This window comes from Rutilus rutilus, assembly GCF_951802725.1.
Source record: "Rutilus rutilus genome assembly, chromosome: 18".
Lineage (NCBI taxonomy): Eukaryota > Metazoa > Chordata > Actinopteri > Cypriniformes > Leuciscidae > Rutilus > Rutilus rutilus.
The window spans coordinates 25232560-25252337 of record NC_140231.1 but is presented as its reverse complement, the minus strand read 5'-3'; the positions used below and the strand labels follow the sequence as shown (position 1 = coordinate 25252337).

The 19778-nt window shown below is 38.8% G+C and overlaps 1 protein-coding gene across 2 annotated transcripts in view; it reads right to left on the bottom strand.

Moving 5' to 3' along the window:
- The window catches only part of nsmfa (NMDA receptor synaptonuclear signaling and neuronal migration factor a), a 44497-nt gene that overhangs the window by 8519 nt on the left and 16200 nt on the right, over positions 1-19778 (bottom strand). Inside the window, exons 2-10 of one of the 2 annotated variants that reach the window (XM_084386588.1) lie at positions 18728-18786; positions 17649-18494; positions 15751-15817; positions 8086-8138; positions 7636-7725; positions 5180-5307; positions 3136-3219; positions 2669-2702; positions 167-237 (exon numbers count right to left, since the gene is read on the bottom strand). In XM_084386588.1, coding sequence (XP_084242714.1) covers positions 167-237; positions 2669-2702; positions 3136-3219; positions 5180-5307; positions 7636-7725; positions 8086-8138; positions 15751-15817; positions 17649-18494; positions 18728-18786 — 1432 coding nt within the window. The remainder of the gene's footprint in view (positions 1-166; positions 238-2668; positions 2703-3135; positions 3220-5179; positions 5308-7635; positions 7726-8085; positions 8139-15750; positions 15818-17648; positions 18495-18727; positions 18787-19778) is intronic. The other variant, XM_084386589.1, reaches the window with a different exon arrangement.

Here is a 19778-nt window from a genome sequence, read left to right as displayed (position 1 = left end):
GAGAGAGAGAAACCTGTGAATCCCTGTCCATCTGAACACACAACATCAAACTGAAGAGACAGTAGTGCGGTATTATTCCTCCAGACACTGCTGATTCGCTCGGGTGCACTTGCAGTCTCATTTCTTGTCATTTTGTCTATGTTTGTTGGCCTTGTTTTTCTCTTACCTGACAGAAGATCATCATCCGCCAGATCTTTGAGCCCTTCCTGTAGGCTGTCAGTCTCTTCTCAATCTCCTCTGCACAAAAAACAAACACACTATCAGGATGACCAGCACTGCTAGTCACATTTACATGCATGATCATAAGCTGACAACGTCTAAGGCCTTAAAAATTTTCTCTTATTGGGGAGAGGTCATGGCAATTTAAACGAAACCAGATCTAACCCTAAGATTCGACTATTACCCTGGGTTTACTTTAAATGTAAAAGTCATCTTATTCAATATACACTCACCTAAAGGATTATTAGGAACACCATACTAATACTGTGTTTGACCCCCTTTCGCCTTCAGAACTGCCTTAACTCTACGTGGCATTGATTCAACAAGGTGCTGAAAGCATTCTTTAGAAATGTTGGCCCATATTGATAGGATAGCATCTTGCAGTTGATGGAGATTTGTGGGATGCACATCCAGGGCACGAAGCTCCCGTTCCACCACATCCCAAAGATGCTCTATTGGGTTGAGATCTGGTGACTGTGGGGGCCATTTTAGTACAGTGAACTCATTGTCATGTTCAAGAAACCAATTTGAAATGATTCGAGCTTTGTGACATGGTGCATTATCCTGCTGGAAGTAGCCATCAGAGGATGGGTACATGGTGGTCATAAAGGGATGGACATGGTCAGAAACAATGCTCAGGTAGGCCGTGGCATTTAAACGATGCCCAATTGGCACTAAGGGGCCTAAAGTGTGCCAAGAAAACAGTGGTAACAAGGCATGATGGATCCATGTTCTCCTACTGTTTACGCCAAATTCTGACTCTACCATCTGAATGTCTCAACAGAAATCGAGACTCATCAGACCAGGCAACATTTTTCCAGTCTTCAACTGTCCAATTTTGGTGAGCTCGTGCAAATTGTAGCCTCTTTTTCCTATTTGTAGTGGAAATGAGTGGTACCCGGTGGGGTCTTCTGCTGTTGTAGCCCATCCGCCTCAAGGTTGATGTGGCTTCACAAATGCTTTGCTGCATACCTCGGTTGTAACGAGTGGTTATTTCAGTCAAAGTTGCTCTTCTATCAGCTTGAATCAGTCGGCCCATTCTCCTCTGACCTGTAGCATCAACAAGGCATTTTCGCCCACAGGACTGCCCCATACTGGATGTTTTTCCCTTTTCACACCATTCTTTGTAAACCCTAGAAATGGTTGTGCGTGAAAATCCCAGTAACTGAGCAGATTGTGAAATACTCAGACCGGCCCGTCTGGCACCAACAACCATGCCACGCTCAAAATTGCTTAAATCACCTTTCTTTCCCATTCTGACATTCAGTTTGGAGTTCAGGAGATTGTCTTGACCAGGACCACACCCCTAAATGCATTGAAGCAACTGCCATGTGATTGGTTGATTAGATAATTGCATTAATGATAAATTGAACAGGTGTTTCTAATAATCCTTTAGGTGAGTGTATATCAGCATTCTTTATATTCTTGCATTGCTGGAATATTGATTTTCCTGCATACCCTTCAATTAAAATGATCAAGTCAAGTATGGACACTTTCAAAAAATAAATTCTTCAAAAAACTTATTTCATCTGGCGTTTGATTAGGTCTGATAAATGTGAGTGATTTGCTGTAAGATGGATGACTTGATTGTTGTTGTGACTTATTGTTATTTTATGTTTGAAATAATTTTAGAGTTCTATGCTATTTATTTATATTTATTTATTTATTGAGTCGATTATTTTAATGATTTATTTTATTCCCGAGGTTCACATTTTTATTATATTATATTATATTACATTATATTACATCATATTATATTATATTCCCTTTCATCTTAAATATTAGTTTACAATAAGGTTCCATTGTTAACATAAGGTAAAAAGAACTTACAATGAAACACATTTATTAATCTTAGTTCGTTTTAATTTCAAAATTGACCAATACATTATTAAAATCAAAAGTTGTATCTGTTAATATTATTAAACGGACCTGAGCTAACACAAAGTAACAATGTATTTTTATTAAATAATATTAACAAAGATTAATAAATACTGTAAAAATAACTAACAACGAGCGATACATTTGTTAGTTAATGCATTAAATGACGTTAACCAATGGGACCTTACATTTTTTTTAATAACGAGCAAATTTTTTTATATTTATATGTTGCATGCACAAACAAATAGACAAAGTTCAACAATATAATTAACATAATTATTCACTTTCACAGTTTGATTTATGATTTATTATATGACTTTATGTGACTTGAAAACTTAATCCCTACACTGTTATAAAACAGTCACTAAAAAATATTGCTGCTTCTCTGATCCAGTGTCATTTATCAGGAATCCAATTGTTTTTGTGTTCCTCATGCTGGCTGGTGCAAAAATCAATACAGAACCCACCGTCATTCCACACTGAAACCACCAGGCAAGGGGTAAAGTGCTCAAATACACAAAAAAGTACAAATCAAACACACAACAAACAATACACACATAAATCTACATACCCAGAATATCATCAAATGTGGCATGCTCATGATCCTGGAGATAAAAATAATAAGAGCAATCAATACAAATGCACAGATAAGACTTAACGACACTGCAGGACTAATTGTAAAGGGAAAATGTTCTTTGTATAATGCTTAATTTCACTAATCTCTAATATGCACTCGTCCGTTCTAGATAACATTACTGGCTCCTGCTTTTCTTTGTGCAGTTGAGGACGTGTTGTCGTTTGCTCTTCACTTGTTTGTCTAAACCTCCGGACAGTATTTTGCGACGTGTCCAGCTATATCTCATCCTACACAGTACCTTGTCTTTATTGCACAGGGCATTATCCATATGTTTCAAGTGCGAAAATCCGTAACCTTTAAATTGAAATCTAGTGTTTGACATAACTTGATGTTACCAGTAATATTTGGATGATGTGTCATGTCATACTAAGTGATGCAGAGTAAAAACAGGTTTGACTTACATAGAGTATGGGTATAATAGAAGGATCCTCCTTTCGAATAATATTGGGAACATATTCTGCTTTGGGCACTTTCGATGAGATCAGCTAAAAGATACAAAATCACAGAAATGAAAATGATCAATTACAATGAAGGATTTTTAATTAAATGTAATTAAAGGAATAGTTCAGCCAAAAATGTTCCAAGATGTTTTCCAAAAAATTCCAGATTATTTAATTCAAGACCATCCAAGATGTACATGACTTTCTTTCCTCAGCCAAAGAGAAATTAAGGTTTTGAAGGAAAACATTCCAGGATTTAATGCAAGTGAACGGTGCTCAACGTAGATAATTGTTGGCAGGCCAAAATCCATATTTAGGCAGCTTCAAAGGGCTCCACGTGACCCCAGTGAAGAATAAGGTGAAATGATGAGTCATTTTCGGTGTTGGGGAAAGTTATGTTTAAAAGAAATGTGTTACAATTTTGCATTACTCCCTAAAAAGGTTACTAATTGCATTACTTAATTACTTTTTATGTACATAAAGGTACATTACTTTTCTCACCTGGGCTAATCTTGCTTGTTTGTTTTTTAATAACAAAAAAAGCTCTATTTTCACCAAATGTAAAGGCCATTTCAGACCAAAAGTGTAATGAATAAGCCTCAGGTCGAAGGAAATGTAAATTCACACCTGTACAGTAGAGGGCGCAGCTCAAACTAAACTTTCAGCTGTGCTGCCATTCTGGATTTAAGAAGAACAGGACGCAGGAGAAAGTTTAAAACTCTTACTTCAGCAATAAAAAAGGAAATAAAAAAGGAAATGAAAAAAGGAAACAAATGTGATGTTGATCTAGTAAAGTGAGATTAAAAACACAATATATTTGTGATATTCAACATTTAAATATTGTAGGTTTGAGTTTGCATTTCACTGTTTTTCATTCATTTGGAGGAATACTATATCTGTTTTTGTGCAAGTGAGATGAGCCTAGCCAATAGCCATCCGGTTTAAACAGCGCACACAACGCCTCAGCACTTTCAACAAGAGTTTCTCAAAAAAACTAATTTCTCTCAACATGTGGACAGGAGAGCTGTCAGTCAATAAATGGGAAAACAAAGTAACTTGCATTACTTATTTGAAAAGTAATGCAAGTTACAAGAAGATATTTTGTTGTAAATTTTAACTTTACAAGTTGAAAAAAGTAATCTGATTACATAAAACACAGTAATCTGATTACATAACAACCTGTAACGCATTACCCCCAACACTGGTCATTTTCAGATTTTTTTTTTAATTATATAATTTAACTACAAATGCTCGCCTTGGTCCAGCTCTACAAAACACGTTCACAAGATTACTTTTTTCAACTCGTTATTTTAAAATTGACAACAAAATATCTTTTTGTAACTTGCATTACTTTTCAAATAAGTAATGCAAGTTACTTTGTTTTCCCATTTATTGACTGACAGCTCTCCTTAAGTTCACGACCTCTCATGTGATGTATGCACGTGTGGAAGGTTACACGTAACGTAGGCGCCATTGTTTACAAGAAAAGTTTACATCCAGGATACACTCACAAACGAGCCATTTTTAACAATATAATGAAACAAATACTAATACACAGCAACAACCATTTATTTTGGACAGAGCTCCTTCTCTACACTTGTAAACAATTCTTTCAATTTACGTCACGTGTGACCTTCCCAACTTGCATACACGTGAGAGGTCGTGAACTCAAACATCTTGTGAACTTGCTTTGCAGCGTTTTTTTCCCCCTGAAAATGACTGATTGTTTGGCTAGAGAAGACCCATGTGGAGCCCTTTGAAGCTGCCTAAGTATGGATTTTGAACCATTCCCTTGCATTAGAAGGAGAAAACTCCTTATTTCTCCTTATTAAACCCTTCATTTCTTTTTGGCTGAGGAAAGAAAGTCATATACATCTTGGATGGTCTTGAGGTGAGTAAATAATCAGGATATTTTCATTTTGGTGTAAACCATTCCTTTAAGTTAAATTAAGTAAAAATAAAAACTATATACTTTAAATAAAAACTAAACTACAATAAAACATACCATAATTTTAGGAGGGATGAAGTCGTCCCCCTCACATGCCAGTCTCTCCATCTCTCTCTCCTCCTCCCAGTCCATGTCTTCACATCCGCCCTCGTCTGGAGTACAGCAGGTGGTCTGCAGATCCCCACCTGTGGCACCACACAACACAGCAGAGATGGACAGTTCAATGATGGACACAGGCAAAGCAGAATAAACACAAAGAGGAGAAAGGAACGAAGTGACAAGAGAGGAATGAGAAGATGAGAATAGTGGTGGAGAAAGAGAAAGGTTGAGATAAAGAGACAAAGATAAGATAGATACAGTAATTATATATATATATATATATATATATATATATATATATATATATATATATATATATATATATATATATATTACATGGACTGCAGTAATTGAGATGTGAACTTTCACTCTTAGTTTTGTTTCCATGTTAGGAGTCATATTCTGTTAAAGAAAAAGTTCACCCAAAAATGTTATTCCAAACCTTTATACTGTTATATTTTTATGTGGAACATATAAAGAGAATTTTTGAGGACATCCCACAGAAGGATAATAGTGAACACGGCTGTCAAGCTCCAAAAAAAACCATAAAAAACAAACCCCACAAAAAGTATTTTTTACTTTTACATCATAAAAGTAGTTAATGTGACATTATCTACATTTCATATTGCTTAATATTTCAAGTAAAATTTCAAGTAAAATATTGAAAATCATTTTTGCTAATTGAAATAAAATAAGACAAATATTAGATGAATTTTTTTTTTTACAAACTTAAAACTTAAAACATTTGATGTTGCAACTGAATGAAACAAAATAAGTTTAAATAAAACTTAAACTGTATTAATAAATAGAAATGTACTGGAAAGCGGTATGTAGAAATAAATTTAAGACAAAAAAAAAATACATATACATAAATACATTTAATTGCAATTAAAAAGGCAATTAAAATACAAATAAAACCTGGAAATATAAAAATAAAAGTCAATTCAAAATATTGATAAATACTATAATAGTAAATAATACTAAAATAACTCTGGTCTGAATTCATATGATAACTTTGTGTGAACAGATCAAAATTCCTTCATTTTCCACGAAAAAATGAACAAATTGTGGGTTTGAAATGACATGAGGGTGAGAAAATGATGACAGTATTTTCATTTTTGGGTGAACTATCCCTTTAACAGCCAAAAAGGCAAGAAGGTAAGATGCTTTTCACGAATTTACTGTGAAAGCCTCTTCACACTAAGTATGATTAAAAACATTTAAAAAATTCAATCCTGAATCACTTGTTTGACTGCAGTTCATTTAAATATACAGTACACCTAATTAGAGTTACAAATATAAAACTGTAAATGACTGACAGTAATGTCAATAGTATGATAGACAGTAAAAGGAAAAAAAAAAAAACTCCATTAGAAAACCAGCACCACAGAAAACCAGGCAGCTATAGAGAGAGAAAATGGACAGAGAAAAGCAAACATACAAATATTACAACTTTAAGTTTGCAATCGTTCATCAGGCTCCCCAAAGACACAGGTGTGAAGATTAAATATGATGACAAAAATAAGTCCAAAGACAAACTACACACAGAGTTAACATGCTAACACAGAATTCTAGTGTGCACACACATACATCTCCAGAGTTCAGACGCTCCAGGCAGGACATATACTCACAGAGAGAGAAAGAGAGGAGCACATATTCGGGACAGAACCACGCTCAAGGGAAGACAGACAAACAGGATCAGCATCAAGAGCAGGGGAGGCACGTCACTGCGAGACTGTGTATGTGAGGGTTATAGAAGTGTTCCATAGGGTCTGCAAGAACTTCCAAGAAGGCTTCTGAGGATTTTTTGTGCACTAACATTCAAAAGTTTGGTGTCAGTAAGATTGTTTTTAAGAAATAATACCTATATTCAGCAAGTATGCATTAAATAGATCAAAGGTGACGGTAAAAGATGTTTGCAGTGCAACAAAAAATTATATATTTCAAATAAAAGCTGTTTTTTTTGTACTTTCCATTCATCCAAAAATCCTTGGTTTCCATAAAAATATTAAGCAGCACGACCATTTGCAACATTGATAATAATAAGAAATGTGCATAGACACTGAAGACTGGAGTAATGATGCTGAAAAATCTGCTATCACAGAATAAAGTACATTTTAATATATAACACAGAAAACTTAAAAAATTGAAAATTTTAATAATATTTTAGAATATTAGTATAATTATTGTATTTTTGATCAAATAAATGCAGCCTTTGCGAGCATAAAAGACTTCTTTCAAAAACATTAAAAAAAAAATCTTACTGACGCCAAGCTTTTGAACTTTAGTATAAGTATTAACTGGTTCTGTCAATCATTTTATATAGTGATCTTGACATATGGGAACGCTAAGTGTGTCAAAGTGGCATGTAGGTGTCCGTGTGTGTGTGTTTGTGAGTGTACAGGTGGACTCACTGTCTTTTGAGTCGTGTAGGGAGTCTGGTTTGACAGGGGTCGGATCGCTCCAGGATCGGTTGAAACTCTTCGCCCTGCGCTCTGCAAATGCTAGTGAAGTGGAGAGATGGTCACACGCACACGCACGCAACGCCCCATGATCCTCACAGGCTGTGAGCCGCAGCACATTCAGTACACTCAAACACACCAACAACCATTTGTCCTTTGCTGCACTTGAATCACACACACAGAAGCAAAACCGACCAATCCTCAATTGTTGTTTTATTGGTTACAATGACGCAAAACTGTCAATCATCCTCCATACAAACACACAAACATTCCCAATATACACATGCACATGCTAACCTACATTCGCAAAGCAATGCATCACATGCGCAAACAAAAACACATGAAACAAACACAAATGGAGCTGTGCAATCATTCATACTGCATATTCACACATAGACTCACTTTGTGCTTTCATTCTTCTGCTGCCCACCATTCTTAAATGCTTCCGGAAATTCCTAGAAATCAGTTGAAGACAGAAAAAAGTGGAAGAAGGATAAATCAGGTCATCAAGAGCACATGAAAACATCAACAGCATGTGTGTGACATTCCACCAAAAACCCTTTGCTCGGCAGTCAATAAATCGCATCATATCCGCGCTTGAAGACGTGAAGAGATTTCCCTTGGGTTATTCAAAAGAGCAAACATATTTTGAAGGCCATATGAAACCCAAGCGCGTCGCCAAATATTTGCACCACGTAGGCTGACGGAGACTCGAGCAGACGTCCTTGCTTGTGTGCACTCCTGTGCAATATTGAACCAGCGAGCGTGTATTTCTTTGAGCCATTTGGCATCTCTCCAGCTGACTAAGAAAGCAGACAGGGAAAAATGCCACTGCAGTAGAGTCTGTCCCACACCTCCAACATGTCTGTTACTCCATGACAACTGTACTTCTATACCCATGACAACTGTACACTTAATTGTAATGGTTAAAACACTAGTAAGGGGTGGACAATTAAGCTGGGACCGAGATGGGTCTTGTGCATGCTGCCCACTTGGGCCCCACCTAGTACCAAGTGCAATACTACATGAAATCTATCTGGGCAATTAATATGGGGCCATTATGGAACCCGTGGACAATCCCATACAGAGCCCATTTTTCAGCCCATTTCAAACCCACATGGGCCCCATATACAAATGTCTACTGGGACAAGCTGGGACAGAGATGGGTCTTGTGCATTTTGCCCACTTGGGTCCCATCTAGTACCAAGTGCCATCCTATATGAAATCCATGTGGGCAGTTGGTATGGGGCCATTATGGAACCCGCGGACAATCCCATACAGAGCCCATTTTTCAGCCCATTTCAAACCCACATGGGCCCCATATACAAATGTCTACTGGGACAAGCTGGGACAGAGATGGGTCTTGTGCATTTTGCCCACTTGGGTCCCATCTAGTACCAAGTGCCATCCTATATGAAATCCATGTGGGCAGTTGGTATGGGGCCATTATGGAACCCGCGGACAATCCCATACAGAGCCCATTTTTCAGCCTATTTCAAACCCACATGGGCCCCATATACAAATGTCGGCCGGGTTAAGCTGGGACCGAGATGGGTCTTGTGCATGCTGCCCACTTAGGCCCCACCTAGTACCAAGTGCAATCCTACATGAAATCTATATGGGCAATTAACATGGGGCCATTATGGAACCCGTGGACAATCCCATACAGAGCCCATTTTTCAGCCCATTTTAAACCCACAGGGGCCCCACATACAAATATCTACTGGGTTAAAGCTGGGACAGAGATGGGTCTTGTGCATTTTGCCCACTTGGGTCCCACCTAGTACCAAGTGCAATCCTACATGAAATCCATCTGGGCAATTAACATGGGGCCATTATGGAACCCGCGGACAATCCTACATGGGGCCCATTTTTCAGCCCATTTCATACCCATATGGGCCCCACATACAAATGTTGGCTGGGGGACAGATACAACGGCAGACAGAAGACAGAAGCATTATAAATTCCCTTTGAATACATTTCAGAACATTTCCATTAACACATGAATTCAAGCACTTGCGTTCATTGCGTATTTCTGCACTATTCTAAGCAATTTTGTAGTATAAACAGTGTAAGTAGTGTGTTCACACTGAAAATTCCAACAAGAAAAAGGGCACTTTATACCGGTTGATGCACTTATTTAACTGAACAAAAAATGAATTGTGAAATGTTGGACCTCATGCACTCAACAGTTGCAGCATTAAATAGCCAAATGGGAAGGGCTTATTTATCAGACTCCGATGGATGACAAAGTAACCTTTTATACCACATATATACAGTAAGTGCATAGTACGTCATTTGGGACGCAACTTAAAATTTGGGCCTTATAGTCCTTGTTCAAACAAAAACAACACTCTTGGCAGAAATGCAGTTCTACACATGGCTAGCGCACTGGGGAAGCAGATCCTCATTAGCCCGTGCATTGTGTTGGAAAATGTAATTTTATTGAGTCTGTTCTGTTTTTCTCAAAGTGTCCTGTTTTGTGACATAATTACATTGTAGATCATCACTAATTGGAAGGGAAGTAATGAGAGGACAGGAAGAGTGAAGCAGAAACAGCAGAGGAAGAGAGAAAAAGGCCTCTGTTTACACATGTGACAGAGCTGTGCCCACCTGTGAGAGGAGGGAGATATGGAGAAATCTCCTTTTCTGTCTGTCTTACGGCTTATTTACACCCACGTGCATTAGAGAGAGAGAGAGCGAGAGAGAGAAACCTCCCTCGCCCCCGCAGCTGAGGATGAGTCAGAGCCTTTCTTCACCATTGTCTCTTTTCATTCTCTCACTCTCTCTGTCCCATGTCTGCAATCACTGCTCCTCTATTAGCTCTTTAATTTCATCACCCCCTCTCTCACGCTGTTAAATAATTATATTTCCTCAATCATGCCCCTTTCCATTTTTAAATAAATATTTTACCAAAAATGAAAATTCTATCATCATTTCCTCCCCCTCTTGTTGTTCCAAACCCATATGACTTTCTTTTTTTGGAGAGGCTGCTCACTGCAAAGCCAATGAGTGGAGCTTGACGTCCAGCTTCCTCTTGCTGGATGTGATGGAGAGCTAAATTGTCCAACTACACCCTAACCCTATCCATAACCTTTTCGCTAAACATAACTCCACTCATTAGGTCAACTACACCCTATCCATAACCTTTTCGCTAAACATAAGTCCACTCATTAGGTCAACTACACCATAACCCTATCGCTAAACATAACTCCACCCATTAGGTCAACTACACCATAACCCTATCCATAACCTTATCGCTAAACATAACTCCACCCATTAGGTCAGCTACACCCTATCCATAACCTTTTCGCTAAACATAACTCCACTCATTAGGTCAACTACACCCTATCCATAACCTTTTCGCTAAACATAACTCCACTCATTAGGTCAGCTACACCCTATCCATAACCTTTTCGCTAAACATAAGTCCACTCATTAGGTCAACTACACCATAACCCTATCCATAACCTTATCGCTAAACATAACTCCACCCATTAGGTCAACTACACCCTATCCATAACCTTTTTGCTAAACATAAGTCCACTCATTAGGTCAACTACACCATAACCCTATCCATAACCTTATCGCTAAACATAACTCCACCCATTAGGTCAACTACACCATAACTCTATCCATAACTTTATCGCTAAACATAACTCCACCCATTAGGTCATCTACACCATAACCCTATCCATAACCTTATCGCTAAACATAACTCCACCCATTAGGTCAGCTACACCCTATCCATAAACTTATCGCTAAACATAACTCCACCTATTAGGTCAACTACACCATAACCCTATCCATAACCTTATCGCTAAACATAACTCCACCTATTAGGTCAGCTACACCCTATCCATAAACTTATCGCTAAACATGACTCCACCCATTAGGTCAACTACACCATAACCCTATCCATAACCTTATCGCTAAACATAACTCCACCCATTAGGTCCAGAGAGGTGGAGCTGGACATCATTTTGATCTGCAGTGAGCACCACTTGTTATTTTGTGGATCATAGAAAGCAATATTTCGCTATTTAAACCAATATTAGGATTTATTTAAATACATTTAAATGTATTGTATTATTATCATCTTGGGTACTCTTCTATATACTCTATAATGGAGCGATCGCACTTCAAAAATCATAAAAAGCACCATAAATTTGCCATATAAAGTTATCCTCTGGTATAAAATATATTTAAAGAATTGAAATATAGTGAGAAAGTTTCATGAGTTAATTTTATTGTGCTTTCCATGCCATTTTTGGAGCTTGACAACTCTAGTCCCCATTCACTTTTATAGAATGAAAATGAGCAGCTGGACATTCCGCAAAGTATTTTTATTTAAGTTCTATGGAAGTAAGTCATTCAGGTTTCGAAGGACATGAGGACATACGTTTTTTTGATGACAAATTTCAATTTCAGGTGAATGATGTGTTTTTTCTGGTCACCTCAGCTTTCAGCTATTACTTCCATACCACATTGTCTTTCCCCTACAGCAGCTGTGCATTGTGGGAGACATCTGGCTGGCTGCTCTAGACTGCTGTTCAATATGACCTTTCCGGCTCCTATTCGTCCCCACCCACAGGAGCAATTCTGATTATGTAATCGTATGCTAGCCTTGTCTTCCACTCATTCAGATTCTAACTCTCCTCCTTTCATCTCTCTCCCTTTCATTATCTCTCTGTCCTTCCCTCCTTCTCCTGAATGTATGATTGCAGTCTATCATTTGTCTCATAGGGCTGACTTACCAGAGACGCATCACACCACCCCTATCCAACAATATACTCCTGAATCATCTGTTACTGTGATACTATGACCATCTGTTCCTGTTTCAATTATCCCTGATCCTTAGAGAGGACTCTGAATGAAACATAATGGCTAAAAAACAAAGGCCAAATAATCTATTTAAAAACAACAACAACAACAACAACTTTATTGATTATATGAAGAATATGCTAATAGATCAGATCAATATACTTTATGATAATTTGTACTATTATGCAATATATGCCGTTTTCCCTGTGGCTTTAAAGAGGCTTAGAAATGATAAAATGTGTGTGTGGATGGGATTATAAACCTTATCAGCATGGCTCATGAATATTAATTAGTTGACGTAATGCTCATCCAGTAGTCATAACCGATTTGCTGAAAACCAGGTAAAAAGCCAAATTAGGATTACAGTTTACTAATTCAATTGAATGCTGATATAACCGGTTGGCAGAAGCTGCACTATGGTGTAGTTCGAAAAGCACAGAACATTTTAAAAAGGGAACATCACTGTAAAAAAAACTTTTTTTTACATTTATTTGCATTTTAACATGTTTATTTCAATTCCATTTGTTTTACTGAATTAACCTGAACATCAGAGACATTGTTTAGTATTGGGAATGTCTATAATATCTCTTGTGGTCATGTTTACAGTGGCTTGGTTATTTTTAATAACCCCCTATTTCTGAGGTTAAAGCAGCTGCATTTTCCTTTCAACTTGCATTATTCAGTCAACACCTCAGTTACACAACACTCAGTTACACAACACTAAAAAGGTGGTTTGTGACTGAGAAACAAAAAGCAATGCTAAGGTTTGTTGTAACCATTCGAATCTGAGTCTCATCTCAACCCAACAACACAGCAAATTAGGGACTAGAGTGCTTAAGGTGGTTCTCGCCAAAGAATAAGGAAAGAAAGAAGATGGATGGATGAATGGATGGATGGATGAACACCTCCTTTTATGTAATGGATGGATAAACACTTCCTTTTATGTAATGGATGGATGGATGGATGATGTATGGATGAACACCTCCTTTTATGTAATGGATGGATGAACACCTTTTATGAAATGGATGGATGAACACCTTTTATGTAATGGATGGATGGATGGATAAACACCTCCTTTTATGTAATGTATGGATGGATGGGTGGATGGATGAATAAACACCTCCTTTTATGTAATGGATGGATGGGTGGGTGGATGGATGAATAAACACCTTTTATGTAATGGATGGATGGGTGGATGGATGAATAAACACCTCCTTTTATGTAATGGACGGATGGATGGATAAACACGTCCTTTTATGTAATGGATGGATGGATGGATGGATGGATGGATGGATAAACACCTCCTTTTATGTAATGGATGGATGGGTGGATGGATGAATAAACACTACCTTTTATGTAATGGATGGATGGGTGGATGGATGGATAAACACCTCCTTTTATGTAATGGATGGATGGGGGATGGATGAATAAACACCTCCTTTTATGTAATGGATGGATGGGTGGATGGATGGATGAATAAACACCTCCTTTTATGTAATGGATGGATGATGGATAAACACCTCCTATTATGTAATGGATGGATGGATGGATGGATGGATGGATGGATGATGGATGGATAAACATCTCCTTTTATGTAATGGATGGATGGGTGGATGGATGAATAAACACCTCCTTTTATGTAATGGATGGATGGGTGGATGGATGGATGAATAAACACCACCTTTTATGTAATGGATGGATGGATGGGCGGATGGATGAATAAACACCTCCTTTTATGCAATGGATGGATGGATGGATGGATGGATGGATGGATAGATAGATAGGGCTGTACTGCCAAAGCTCTTTCTCTGTCTGACAGGAATAAAGGCAGCGATAAATGACAGGGCTTCAACAAAGTACCTCTGGATGGCGGCGGCTGACTCCACCTCACTCTTTCTCCTCTTTCTCTCTGCTAGACTCCGGAAAACCCTGGCAGGAGGTGACACAGCTTTAATGGCAGAGGGCAAGGCTCGCTTGAGTGCGGTTAGAGGTTAGAGCCATGCTCATGAAGGGGCAGTGTTAGCCTGGGGTTAATCAGGAAGAGCTCCTTCTGGGCAAATAAAGCCACGAGCAGAGCTTCGGATTGGATTAAAGTATAAATGAACGGGACTCTTGCCGACACAGGCTTGCACAGAACATCAAAAGACTGTTTATTTATTGTTGATGTGTTGATAAGAGAATATCTTGACCTTCTTCCTGATAACATAACTAACTGCATCACCTACGGATTGAAATTCAATCCAGAGCCTCAATTTCTTCTTACAATTAAATAAAAGATGTAATTAAGTAAACAAAATATAAGCAAATAAATAAATTTCACACACCTGCAATCCAACATGCTGTTTTATGATTCACAAAACCAAATTATCCCGTGGGGCACTTAACATTTCTAGATTATCAACTCAAGTCAAAAGATGATCAGCATCAGCATCTGTCAGCATTTCTAAACCATCCAAGACAACCACATCTCTGTCTCTTGCTGAGGTAATCAGAAATATCCAGACCAGCCTATCAAATGTTTCTCGAAGCTATTTCCTGAATCAAAATGCATCACTGCATTACACACCACTAAAGCAACATCATCAATCATTCCCTCAGGTTTTCAAACCAAGCGCAATGTGATTATTTCATACATCAAGGTAAAAATTATTTTACTTCAGTTTCATCATACTGACGGCGCTGAAATGGCAGTTTCCTCTGAGCTACCCTGAGAAGATTCAATAAATGTTTGTTTCATAGACGTAATGTGTGATTTTAAACAGGTTGGTGTTTTTCTCACACAATTCGAAATTATAGAGCAATTGCAGAAAAAAAAATCTAATCCTGTTCAGATAGAAATGCTTCTTTTCATTTATTTCAAAGATTTATTTCAAAGATTGAGAATTGTAAATAAAGCTGAAGAGGTGGGACTGGAGGGATGGTGGTGCAGAAGCTAGCGTTTGATATCACACACTGTCATTTTGTGACATTTAAAGGGTACAAAAGGGATACTCACGAAATCCTGTAGAGCAGAGTGGCGAGGCAGACAAAAAGGAGAGAGAAAGACAGACAGAATGCTTAGATAACCACATTTGAAGAAAGTGTGTGTGGTCATCGTGTACTTGTCGGCTCTCTGAGTCAGTTTGACAGTAAATGTCACAAATGAATGAGTGTTAGTGGCGATACACCTGTTGTGCCATCTGTACTTGAGGTCAATATGGGCTTCAAACTTCAGTGTGTGTGTGCAATGAAGTGAGTACTCACGCCTGCATGGTCGTGGTAGCAGTCTGAAAGCTGAACATGTTGTCTTTAGGGAACCAACTGTTATCGTCTGGTTAGAAACAGACATATAGGGACCACATTAGTATGGTTGAAATGATGCATCTGAATGTATGAATTGTGTCAAACTGAACAAACATATGCAGTGGCCCCAAAAAGCATTTGGATGCGTAAGCCACACTCGCTCAGTAGGAATGTAGGAATTTCACTGCACTAGACAACACAATATCAAAGCAAATTAGCACCCAAATTATGCTAGCTTTACTATTCTCAGCTATATTTGTTATTACATTTAACTGTATAATAGTATATATAAATATATAAACGACACTGTGCTACTTTACAAAAAAATAAATGTCACTTGGTTTGATAATTTTGTCATCTAATGACACTTTCAAAACAAGCTCAATTCAGAAAAGCACAAAAAAACAGCACCACTTGCAATAGAAATAATAGTAGCAATAAAAAATGTGAAGCTCCAATTTTGAACAGATCTGCAAAATTGTGTTTTATTTGAGCTGTAAAGCTGTCTAAATTGTCATTTTTGTGATATGTCTGCTGTTCTAGACTACTGAACTTCTAGTTATTCATCCATGATGCATCTGTGGGTTGTTGCCAGTACATCAAGAGTAAGTCATCCAGGTATAGACAGACAGTAGCAGATGACTTGTTTGTGTCAGGTTTTCAATTGTCAGACCTTGTACAATGTACTCAAAAAAGAAAGAAATGTTTAATCTGCTGATTCAAGACTATTGGAAAACTACCTGCTTAACTTGATGATGAAAGTTTCTGACTTTGCTCAAAGTTGGTAAGCGATTCCTTCACATAGTCTCATGAGAACATGTATAATATTTAAGTAGCATGGCCGTACCATTGAGGTATTTTTAAGTGTATATAATAAGGTGTATATAATAAAGGATGTGAAATAATTGCCTAATATTAACTCTACTTTGGTGCTGCAAGAATATTGCACAATGCCACGATAACCAAATCAAATAGCTCTTATCAGCGTAAAAATGTTTGAGATGACTAATCAAATTAGGCAGGTTTTATGTTCACAGAAGCTGCTGTGCTGAGTGTGAATTCCAGCACGACGCTTCAGTTAATGGACATAAAGATGAAATTAGCTAAAACCAAACATTTCATTTCACCATTTTGAATTGAAAAGCCGTTTTCATCATACTTGGCATAAGATTAATAATGAATGTTCAGATATTGTGAATTAATTTAATAAACATAGTTACCTAGCTTTTCTGGTGGCCTCACTTGTCTAAGAAAATGATTCATGAAACATAAATATCAGTTGACCCTGTGTTTACTTTCTTCAATGCATCAGTCAAAGCTCAGCTTTGGGAAGGGAAGAGATACAGGGCAAGATAAGGAGACAGAAAGAGATAGAAAGACAAAAAGTGATGGAGATGAGAGAGGAAGAGCAGGAATTGACAAATAATTTATGCTACTGCCCACTGACATGATTTTAAAGCTATTGTTATCCTATTTTTTTTACCTTGAAATGTGTTAAAATGGGGGTGGCATGCCCCCGAAGCAAGCTCACTTTTGGGACCTCTGTATTTATAAAACTCTGCATTCAAACATTCATTTAAGTGTAGTTTAAGTGTCCAAATACTTTTTGGGGCCACTGTGTGCAGATTCACCAGCAACAACATACACACACACACACACACACACACGGTCCACTCCACAGAGGGAGAGAGCACAAAAGAGACACACAGGAGAGAGGAGAGAGACACAGGAGAGTGGGAAAAATACAGACCACGGCACATCGAACACATCGACGCCCCCCGTTGTTGGCTGAAACCCACCCCTTCCCCTCGGCCAGAGCCTCTCTCTCTTTCTCTCTCCTGCCTTTCTCCCCCTCTCACCTCTCTCTAGCCCAGTCACGCGGTCCACACTGCACATCCGCTCTAGTGGTGGCCGGCGCTGCTTGCCTGCCTCTCGGGTGCTGCTTTCCAGGTCCAGGGAGCCCTGGCTGCGTGACGGAGCCCCGGGACAGGACTCACACGCCAGGCCACAGTCCTTTCCCTCCCCCCAGCCGCGAATATTGTGCGCGCTGACTGAGCTCTGCAGAGGCTGGGAAAGGTGGTGGTGGTGATGGGACGCCCCGTGTTGATGGTGCGACGTTCCAGCAACGGAGATGTGCTGGTGGGGGCTGCTTCCACTGGTCCCGCCATTTCCGCCATGTTGGTGGTTGCCATGATGGTGGTTGCCGTGATGGTGGTTTCCACTTCCACTTCCACTTCCACTTCCACTTCCGCTTCCGCTTGCGCTTCCGCTTCCATGATGGTGGTGGCGCTGAGTCGGAGATGACGAGTTGGAGGACGTAGAGGGCTGGGCAAGTACTTGGGCATGACACGCCTCCCGCCCCTCTTTCAAGACCTCAAGCTCCAGGTTCTCCTTGCTTCCCCGGTTGGATCCCAGCATGCCGCTCTCTCCAGTGATAGTATAGACCCGGGCAGGCTGCAGGGAGCACTCCACACACTTCTGCTGGTCCTCCTCTGCCGAGAAGCTGCGCTCTAGGGAGAGTCGGCTCTTGGAGGAAGTCGTCGGAGGTGGCGGTTCCAGGAGGCCCACGGCGGGGTTGATCAAGCTGGGGTCGTCGCTGATGGAGGAGCCCTGGAGGGTGCAGCTGTGGAAGTTGTTGTTCTGTGCACACAGGCTGTCTGGGAAATCAGAGTCGTGGCCAACGAGGGTGTCAGACAGTAAGTGATCTTCAAATCAAACATTAGGACAGATGCAGAGAGAAATAAAGAAGGACAAGTGAGAAACAGCAAGAGATGCACAGAGAAAAAGACAGATGAGACAACACAAACTACATCAAGAAGTGGCTCATGAAACATGAACGAGCCTGGAGTCTGAGAACACCACAGGCTCTAAATGGACCAGATAAAAAAGAACAGTTGAGAGAAACCGCAAGAAAGAAAGAGGAATGGAGATATCTGACCTGATCCGTTGCGGTTCTCAGGATGGGTGTGAAGGTACTCTCCAAATGCACGAGCTGCTCTGCAAAAAAACACACACACATTGGTCATTGGCAGGCCCACATTGTGAATACAGTCACAGCTGAAGGATGGTGTTAGGCACGACGTGCTGCGAATGACCCGTTCTATTAATGAATCGTTCAAAAAGACTCCAAAACCAAGTACAGGATTAAATCAGTCTGAAGAATCTAAATGAACTCACTAAATCAGACAGAAGAGTTTTGAGTACTTGAAGGGATAGTTCACCCAAAAAAAGAAGGCTCTGTCAACATTTACTAACCCTCATGTTGTTCCAAACCTATTGAAACACAAAAGAAGATATTTTGAAGAATGCTGTTAACCAAACAGTTATGGTGCTCATTGACTTCCATTGCATGAGCAAAAAAATTAAATCAAAATCAAAATTTCCTATTTTGTGTTCCATAGAAAGACAAAAAAAAAAAAAAAAAGTCTGTACATGTTTGGAATGACATGAGGCGGCTTAGTAAAGTCTGTTATCATTTTAGGTTTTGGGTAAACTATCCAAATCCCGCTATCTTTGGGTTTCTGAAACTTACTGACTGACAATGTATAGGTAAAAATACACATTTGAAAAAAACTGTAGAAAAATTTAGTACTCTCAGCTCTGTTTAACACATTTCACCATATTAAATCCATTCAACAAAATTCCACAGATTTTCTCCCAAAATCAGCTTAGTCATCATCGGGATACAAAACCACTAAAGCATCACCAGTGTAATCCAGCACAGCATAATCCAGTGACCCTGTCAACAGCTGATCATATTTAGCATTTACTGCAATCCTTTCAGTACTTAAATCCTAAATTAATTGAGCCCATCGTGATGTCTCTTTTACGAGAGAACTTCAGAGCATACCAGCAAGCATTAAAGTCAACATGCATACAGCTGCATATTCTACATGTTAACATTATATCACAATATTTATCCTTTTATTTTGATGTAATTATTATTTTAACCAGGTTTTATTTGTTAAAACAATCATAATTTAGTTTTT